Source organism: Grus americana, unplaced genomic scaffold, assembly GCF_028858705.1.
Source record: "Grus americana isolate bGruAme1 unplaced genomic scaffold, bGruAme1.mat scaffold_378, whole genome shotgun sequence".
NCBI classification, from domain to species: Eukaryota; Metazoa; Chordata; class Aves; order Gruiformes; family Gruidae; genus Grus; species Grus americana.
Window position 1 is genome coordinate 27,602 of NW_026561648.1, and position 9,376 is coordinate 36,977.

General features: G+C 63.4%; 1 protein-coding gene across 1 annotated transcript; it reads left to right on the forward strand.

The window, feature by feature from the left end:
* Positions 1-1,449: 1,449 nt before the first annotated feature.
* On the forward strand, positions 1,450-9,376 carry LOC129200663 (antigen WC1.1-like; the record flags this gene model as incomplete). The annotated part of the gene is made up of 12 exons (XM_054811942.1): positions 1,450-1,574; positions 2,915-3,223; positions 3,451-3,769; positions 4,660-4,976; positions 5,062-5,376; positions 5,735-6,049; positions 6,337-6,399; positions 6,483-6,797; positions 7,541-7,678; positions 8,400-8,495; positions 8,931-9,014; positions 9,224-9,376. Coding segments are annotated over exons 1-12 (2,536 nt in total), but the record flags the coding sequence as incomplete, so codon positions are not given.

The following is a 9,376-nucleotide window of genomic DNA, read 5'->3' on the forward strand; positions in this document are numbered from 1 at the left end:
AGTCAGGGACACGTCTGAGCCTCGGGGCTGCGTGTCTGCTGCCAGGGCAGGGACATGTCCCAGCTCGGGCTCCTGCGAGGGACCCGCCGTGGGGCTCTGCGGGGAGGGATGGGCAAGCCAGCACTCCTGGCATGGAGCTCTTCCCCTGGCCGAGGACTTTTCCTGGCTGCTGTTCCCAGCACAGCGGGGGCTGTAGCAGGGGCAGGGGCTGTTTCTTTTCCAAGCTGACACAGACCCCGGAGCAGTCCCAGCTGCGTGGTTCCCATGGCTTGGCGGTGCCTGGACACTCACGCCTTGGCTTCTTGGGTGAACCCAGCAGAGGAGATGCTCATTGCTCCCCGTGCCCACAGCAGGGGCCAAGGGGTGACAAACCCATTTCCCCTCCACACCCAGCTTGTCCCGTGACAATCCCCCACTGCAGTGATGATGACACCCGCAGCGAAACATCTATGTCCCTCATATATGGTCATGAACGGTGCTGGAGAAGTTCATTGGAGGGCTTGGCTGTGTCGGAGGGGAGATCACTCCCGATAACGTCTAAGAAGGTGCTGCTGCTTTGATTGGCTCCTCCTGCAGCTGGGTCGGCATCGACAGAGATATATTACCCTCCCATCATCGTTGTCCCTGTGAGTCCCCAGGAGGCGTGAGAGGGAGTGGGGTTCCGCAGGGCTGTGCCAGCAGGGCAGAAGGCTGAGGATGGGGATGGAGGGACTCCTGTCCCCTCAGGTGCTGTGGCTGCTCCTCTGGCTGCAGCTGTGCAGGGGTAAGTGCTAACATCCTTGTCCCGGAGTTGGGGCCAGCGGGCTCCAGTGGGGTCATCGGGACACCTCTGGGAATGGGGTTGCTTTGAAGGTGCCGCTGAGGTGAGGGGCAGATGTTGCTCCAGTTGATGGAACTTCTGCCTTTGCCTGTGCCTCTCTGGGTGGGAGAGGGAGCTGTGGGCCTGGGGGCATGGGGCTGTACAGGGGTTTCTGGGCTGGTGAGGAGACGGTGCCCTGTGCAGGGCCGGGCACGGTGTGCAGACGGGCATGGGCAGGGGGTCATTGAGGTGGGAGGAGGTGCTTCAGGCTGTGGGGTGGTGAATGGCCCAGCAGGGCCAGAGCTGGGCACCTCCAGCCCTTTGCAGCCCGTGTGGAGAGAAAAGGAAGGGTGAGGGCTCCCATGCTGGTGCCTGTGACTCAGCCTGGTCAGGAAGGACCTCCAGACCTGTGGTCTGTGGCTCAGTGCTCTCCTGACTGTTCCCATGTTGGTGTTTGAAGGTGCTGCGGAGGTGAGGCTGGAAAATGGTGGTGGACGCTGTGCTGGAAGAGTGGAGGTGAAACAACGAGGCCGGTGGGGGACCGTGTGTCATTATGACTGGGACATGTCTGATGCTGCAGTGGTTTGTAAGCAACTGGGCTGTGGGTCTGCTGTTAAAGCTCATGGTGATCCAGACTTTGGAAAAGGATCTGGCCCCGTTTGGATGTCTGGTGTTCAGTGTCTTGGAACCGAGTCTGCCCTGTCTGACTGCAAAAACACAGGAAGGAATAGACAATACTGTTTTCACTTTCGGGATGCTGGAGTGACATGTTCAGGTAAGGGGCCAGCCCGTTCCCACCTTTGTGGCCAGGGTCAGGAAAGGGACCTGGCTGTGCCCTCAGGGAAACATGGGGGTACTGGAGAAGTACCCAGTGTGGCCAGTCACCCTGCTGAGCTGGGACTGTCATTGCTGGTTTCCCTGGTCCCTGAGGAAAGCCCAGGGGGAACCTGCCACTGCCTGACCCCTGGTGTGGCTCAGCCCACCCTCCGTGGGTGCCTGGGGCGGGAAATGAATGCCCACCCTGCCCCGCAGTCTCTGTTGGTTCCCAACTTTCTCCTCCTGTACACACAGGAGCTGTCTGGCAGCACCGAGGACCTGGTTCCCCCATGCCAGAGGCACTGGGAGCAGCTCACGTGGCCACCCACAGCCCCACGGAAGGGCCCTGGGTCATCGGGGACTTCTGGGTTGTGTTCCCTCGCAGGCCTGAGTCCCCCAAAGCAGAGGGTCTGCTGAGAGGGGAGCAGCACTGGGCTTGGGCAGAAGAGCAGGGTGGCCCATGGCCACCTCATGCCTCTTCCAGGGTCACCCCATGAGAGCCAGCCCAGAGGGAAACACCCCTGTGCAGGCAGTGCTGACCTGCTGCCCAGCCTCTCCTGCCTACCCCAGCCCCTGGCTGCCCTGTGTCACAGGGCCTTGGCCAGCACTTGCTGGCTCTCCTTGGTGCCTGTCCTTGCACTGGGAGCTCGTGTCAGCCCAGGGCTGCTCCTCTGCCCGCTCTCCTGCCTTCTGACCAGCCCTTGGCCAGGGCTGTGCACGCCTGGCACTGCACTCTGGCCCTGGCTGAGGACCCTCCCCGGGCAGGTGCTGGAGCTGGGGGCTGGTGCAGACAGTGACTGTAGGTACACCCGCACTGCATCTGTGCCCTGTGACATGTCCCATCTCCCAGCAGTGCCCCAACAGCCCGAGAACCATCTGGGACTGGGGTGCATTTCTGGTGGCTCCAAGGGGTTCCTGCACCTGGCCCTGAGCTGGGTGGGGCAGAGCTGGCTGCAACAGCCAACAGCACCTGGGCCCATCTCCTTGGGGCCAAGAGCTCTGGGTGCTGCAGGGCCTGGGGCCAGTTCCTGGCAGCCCAGGGTCTTCAGAATAGCAGTAGTTGACTTAAGTGGTGCCTGTGGCTGTGGGTTTGGGAGAAAAGCCAGCCCCTGAGTGCTGTGCTGATTTCTGAAGAGTGGTTGGGGGGTGTGTGGTGTGTTTGTGCCATCAGCACCCACTGGCAGATGCTGGTGTGTTCGTGGGACTCTTTCCCTGTGGCTAACTTGGAGATGGGGTGAGGCATGGTCAGGCAACTGCCAGAGGGCTCTGGGACCTCACGGGGGTCTTTGGTTGCTCCAGGATTTGTCCAGCTGGTTGGAGGGGACAGCCCCTGCTCAGGACGAGTGGAGATCCGTGACGGGAACCAGTGGAAAGCTGTCTGTGACTCAGACTTTGGTCCCAAAGCCGCTGACGTGGTCTGTGGGGAGCTGCAGTGCGGCGTAGCCCTGTCCATGCCTGGGGCAGCTCATTTTGGAAAAAGTGGTGGTTCCATCTGGGACAGAGAGCTGCAGTGTTTGGGGAATGAATCCGTTCTTGCCTTCTGCCCAAGAGGGTCCCCCAGGGACCAGCCCTGCACCCAAGCCAACACTGCCGGTCTCACCTGCACAAGTAAGGACTCAGGGTGGGGTGTTGAATGCTGAGTGTGAGCTGGGGACAGGGAGCAGGATGGGGCCTGTGCTGTGCTGGGTGTGAAGGCAAGAGGGGTGATGTGGTTTTCTGCAGCCCTAAGAGACTGCAGAAGGAGCAGAAAGGAAGGCTGTCCCTCTGGACTGTCCCCCAGCTACCGACGCTGTAAGAGCACCAACGCAGCCTCTCTCATCTTCCTCTGTCCCCAGAGTACACAGGGTTCAAGCTGGTGAATGGCAGCACAGCTTGTGATGGAAGAGTGGAGGTCCAGGTGCTGGGGACCTGGGGCACCCTCTGTGCTTCCCATTGGGACCTCTTGGATGCCCACGTTCTCTGTCGCCACCTCAACTGTGGGTTTGCTGAGTCCATTCCTGGAGGAGGGCACTTTGGGAGAGGCACGGGCCCCACCTGGAGAGAGTCATTCCACTGTGATGGGACTGAAGGCCACCTGGGACAGTGCCCAGTGACTGCCCTGGGAGCCTCACCATGCTCCCACGAGAATGTCGCTGCTGTCATTTGCTCAGGTGAGTGGTGGGAAAACACTGTGTTGACTCCATTTTCCCCTTGGCTGTGACATGGCCACCCAAAGCAAGGGACCCCATGGCAGCAGCAGGGTGAATTTCTCCCTGGAGAAACCCCAGCTTCACCAGGAGTGATGTGGAGATCTTGATGTGCTCAGACTGAGCACTCTGATGTGGGAGAGCTGAGGACTGAGCCAGGCCTGGGGTCCCCTGCTCTCATGATGCGGGGGCTGTGGGGCTCAGCTCCATCCCTCCGGCTGCAGACAGCCCTGTCCCAGACCCACAGAGCCCAATCCCACACCCAGAGGGGCTGCCCGCCTGTCCCCAGCAGCAGCAGCAGCAGCAGCAGAGCAGGGGTGTGAGCTGCAGAGCAGGACTGGGCTTTGCCCTGGCTTCTGCTCAGCTCAAGACCCAAGCTGGGCCTGTTTGGTCAGAAAGGGCCCCCTCGCTCTGCTCCCTGCCAGGGACACTGGCTCCCAGTCCCTGTTCCCCAGGGGCGCAGAGAGGGACAGAGATGTGTGTGCTGCCCCGTGTCTCAGCAGTGCCAGTGCCAGCGCTGAGGTTGGGCAAGGCTTGTCCTGGTGCTGCCCATCCCCAGGCCATTGCACCACCTGCTGCTCCCTCCTGCGGGAGCTGCCCCATCTGCCTCAGCAGGGACGTGCTGGGTGGTTCTGCCCCAGCAAGAGCCAAGAGAGTGTCTTGCCCAGGAAGGCTCAGGGACTGGGAAACCAGCAGTGTGGAAACCTGCTCCTGAAGCTCACTGCGGAGGGCTGGGGGCAGGCAGGTGAGCTTCAGGGCACCATGAGGTTTCCAGAGCCTGGAGAGGCACCTCAGGTTCCTGGGCTCTCTGGTGCTGCTGAGGGCTGGGACGTGGCTGCTCTCCCCAGGCTCAGCCAGCTCCGCATCCCTGCGGCTGGTGGGTGGAGGGAGCCGGTGTGACGGGCGAGTGGAGATCTTCCAGCGCGGGACGTGGGGCAGAGTCCTGGATGACCAGTGGGACATGCAGGAGGCCAGCGTGGTGTGTCGGCAGCTGCGGTGTGGAGAGGCAGAGACAGCCTACAACCCCCCGAAGCCTGAGAGAGGGACGGGTCCCATGGGGCTGCGAGGGGTGCGGTGCGCAGGGCACGAAGCCAACCTGACCCTCTGCAACACCTCCCTGGCCGAGAGTGTGCTGGCAGCAAGTATTGCAGAGGACGTGGGGGTCGTTTGCTGGGGTGAGTGGCACTGCAGGGGCCCCCCAGGCTCTGGGCTGGGTGGGCACCAGCCCCTGACAGCAACTGGGGTTTCTTCCCACTGCAGGGAGCCGGCAGGTCCGGCTGGTGAACGGGTCCGGGCGCTGTGCTGGGAGAGTGGAGATCTACTACCGGGGCAGCTGGGGGACCATCTGTGATGATGGCTGGGACCTGCCCGATGCCACTGTCGTTTGCCACCAGCTGGGCTGCGGAGGGGCGGTGGAGGCGGTTGGCTCTGCTCGGTTTGGGGAAGGCTCCGGGCAGATCTGGCTGGAGAGCGTGAACTGCTCCGGGGCCGAAGCTGCTCTCTGGGACTGCCCGGCAGGGTCCTGGGGGAAGCATGACTGCGGGCACAAAGAGGACGCAGGAGTCGTCTGCTCAGGTCTGTGCTGGGAGCTGGGAGCTGTGGTGGGAGCCCAGTGCCTGGGGAGGCTGGGCCAAGGGGAGAGCTGGCAATGCTCGAGGCTGTCGCTGGCTGCCTCTGAGCCTCTGCCCAAGCCCATCCTGGGGACACCCATGCACAGGTCCCCTCAGTCCCATCAACGGTCTCTGAGGAACTCAGTTGTGCCCAAGGGTTAGCAGGGAGGGCAGGGGTGTCGTCCATCAGGGACTTTGTCCATTGGTGCAAGGGGGACTTGCTGGCCATGCCTTTGCCTGGCTGAGGACATGCGGGCTGCAGGGGTACCCCTGCTCCCACAGCTCCAGACCAGCCTGTTCCCCCTCGGTGCCTTTCATCCCAGATTTCATGGCCCTGAGGTTGGAGAACAGCACCACCTGCTCCGGGCGCCTGCAGGTTTTCTATAATGGGACATGGGGGAGCGTTTGCTCCAACTCAATGACTCCCAAAACGGTGTCGCTGGCCTGCAAGGAGCTGGGCTGTGGGGATGCAAAATCCTTGGAACGATACCCGACCTCTGGCAGGCTGACTGGCCCCACCTGGCTGGATCGCGTGGAATGTGGGGAGAGATACAGCTCCTTCTGGCAGTGTCCCTCCTCTCCCTGGGACCCACAGTCCTGCGATGACCTGCGAGATGAGACCCACATCACCTGCAACGGTAACTCTGAGCCACCTGGGCACCAGCATCCCCAGCTCCTGCTCCCTGCTGGGCATTGTCAAACGCAGAGACAGAGCCCACAGGGGCTTTTCCTTCCCATGCCAGACCCTCCTGCTGCTGCTGCTGCTGGTGGTGGCACAAAGGGGACTTCAGCTCTGAGCCCCACACATTCACCAGCAGTTGCCAGCCGGGCTCCCAGCAGTGCCTGGGGGAGGCAGAGGTGTCTCCAGGCAAGGTCTCACGACCCCCCTGCAGCAGCCCCTTCACCGCTGCATTTCCTTCTCCAGGGAGACAGCCAGAAACACCCCCGGCCCTGGGGGCCACGTGCCCAAACTCCACGAGCTGCACAGGTAGCTGCTCCTCTGCGTGCCTGTCTCAGCTGGCAGGGCTCTGCCTGCTGTGCCGTGCCCTGAGAGGTCTATGCCTTCTCCAGACAGGGAGAAGATTCGTGCCGTGGGAGGCGAGAAGGGGTGCTCGGGCAGAGTGGAGGTGTGGCACCGTGGCTCCTGGGGGACGGTGTGCGACGACTCGTGGGACATGCAGGATGCTGAGGTGGCATGCAGGCAGCTGGGCTGTGGCCCCGCAGTGTCTGCCCTGGGCGAGGCTGCCTTTGGGGAGGGGACGGGCCCCATCTGGCTGGAGAAGGTGGAGTGCCGGGGGACAGAGCCGTCTCTGCAGGACTGCTGGGCCCAGCCTGGGGACAGCGGTGCCTGCCGGCATAAGGAGGACGCTGCCGTGAACTGCTCGGGTGAGGGGCAGGGCTGGGGCCCCTCATGGGGGTATTGGCAAGGAGCTGGGACAGGCGTTTTCCCTGCTGGGTCCCAGCATGGCTGTAGAGCTCCTGAGAGCAAGGCTGTCTGTGCAGAGCCTGGGAGCCTGGTGCCAAGTGGGCAGCAGCTTCTGTGGGGCTGGATGTCCTCCAGCCTCTGCCTGCAGGGCCCTGCAGCCCCCGGGGGCATCTCCTGGGCTGCCTGCACTGTCCTGCCCATGGCCCTGGGCTCCTTCCTGGCCACCCTGACCAGCCCCACAGGAGGGACACTTTGGGTGGGATGTGTCAGGGATGTCCGCACACGTGCACACACACACACGGCGTGCCAGAGAGGAGGCTCCCTGGTACCTGCACACCCAGCCTCTCAGCCCTGCTCTCCTTCTCCTCCTCTGCAGCTGCACGCAGGACAGCAGCACCAACCCCTCGAGCAGGTAAGCTGTCCTCCCCGTCAGCGCTGGGTCTTCCCAGGGCCAGGCTGTGACCCACAGCCGGAGGGAAGGGGCTCCTTGCTGGGGTGTGAAACTCCCAAGAGGTGTCCCCGGGTTAGCGGTGGGGGAGGGGTTTGGGAGGGCTGTCATTACCCGGTAGGGTGGGAGCTTCCCCATCACTCCCCCCCTGGGGTCCCTTACCCCCCGGTGTAAGGGGGGGGTCAGGACTGGGCTGTCCCAGCCCCCACCTCTCCCAGGCCTGCTGCTGCTATTTCTGTGTTCCTGCCCATGCAGATCCCACCCAGGGCCATCCAACGGGCAGCGGGAGAGTCTCATTGCCCGTCATCATCTGCATCATCCTGGGAGCCCTTCTCTGCCTGCTCCTGGCCCTCCTGGCCAGGCAAGTGTGGAGTGCTAGGGCTGGACGCCGAGGTGGGTCCTTCCCCCATGGTCCCTGGGGAAGATGCCTCCTGGCTGTGGGGTGTCAGTGAGGGGTACAGGCAGAGCTGGGGGGACAAGAGTGTGTGCTGCCTGCATCCCCATGTGCCACACCAGCAGCAAGGGGTAGAGAGAGTCCAGACTCGGGGGGAGTTAGGGATGGGGCAAGGAGAGCAATGGCCGAGCTGGGCTGGGGGAGATGGGAGCAGAGGGGAGGCAGGTGAGGATGTGCCACTGGCAGTGCTCTGGGCAGCTCTGGAGGGGGCTGTGGGGCAGGGGAGATGCTGGGAGAAGCATGGGACAGCAGGGTCCATCCCTGTGGCATCAGGCCCCCAGGCTGTTCCTCCCTCCAACCCTTACCTACCCCCCAGCAGGGCAGGGGCCATGCTATGGATCCATGGGGCAGGGAGGGGGCAGCTCCAGGGGCAGAGGAAAGGCAGGAGCTGCTCCAAGGTCAGCACCAGGGACCTGGCCCAGGGCCCAGAGGGGCACGAGGGCTATCTCTGAGGGGATGGTGTGAGGGTGTCGCTGCCCCTGACCATCTCCATGGGGACATTGCCTTTACTGAGGAAGTGTCAGCGGTGACAGGACAGCACAGTGGGGCTGTGCTGTGGGGCCAGCCCTGGGCTGTCCCAGGGGCAGAGGGCTGGTGGAGCAGAGCAGGATGCTGTCCCCTCTCTGCCCATCCCTGAGCCAGCCCTGCCTCTGTCCGCAGGCTCCGAGAGAGCTTGGGAGCCCTTCCCTGAGGCCCTGTATGAGGAGATCGGTTACAGCCCGGCATGGGAGAAGCAGGCAAGGTTCAGCGGCTCAGGTGGGTGTGGGTCCCTGATGGGGGGCACACCTGCAGGGCTCTTTGCCCTGGCCCCCAGCCAAGGCTGCCCCCCTGCAGCCCCCTGGCCCATGGTCCCTGCAGCTGTGGGGCTGTGGGGTGTGTGGGGACAGCAACCAGGTGGTGGGCGTGGGAGAGGAGCTTCCTCCCCACCAGCTCTGCCCATCCCAGCTGGGGACAGCCCCTCTCTGCCTGTCCCTGCATCCCACCTGGCACCTGAGGGGTGAGGGAAGGGGCTGTCCCAGGGCAGCTCTGGGAGCCCCTGTGAGATGGGGTTTGTCCCAGGGGAGCAGGCTGAGTCCTGAGCCCTCCTCCCCACGCAGCCCTGGCTCGGTGGGTCCCCTGTCCCCAGCAGCACTGAGCCCAAGCTGGGTCAGCAGAGCGCACTCCCATAACACCTGCATCGCCTCTCTCCAGGCTCCTATTCAGAGGGATCCCTGACCAAGGTGCAGCCCCAGCCCGGGGACAGTGAGGAGGAGGATGGTCTGGGGTCAGCCCCAGGTAACGGGGGGCAGGAAGGGGTGGATCTCTCCTCCCTGCAGACTTGGGATGGACAGTGGTGTCATTGTTAGAGTTGGGGAGGACACAGGCAGGGGTCTCCTGTGGTGCTGCCAAAACCAGTGTCTGAGCCCCATGTCCCCGCACATCCTCCCATCCTCTGCTCTGCAGGACGTGTCTTCTCACTGTCACCAACTCTCCTCTCCTTTCAGACGTCCCTGTCGGGCCCAGAGGTGACCCAGCAGATGGCTATGATGATGCCAGGGAGGTTTCTGACCCTGGGGAGGATCCTGCCTCTGGGCAGGGAGACTGGGAAATGCCCAGGGCCCCAGAGGAGGGAGCAGGGCCCAGGGATGCACCTGGAG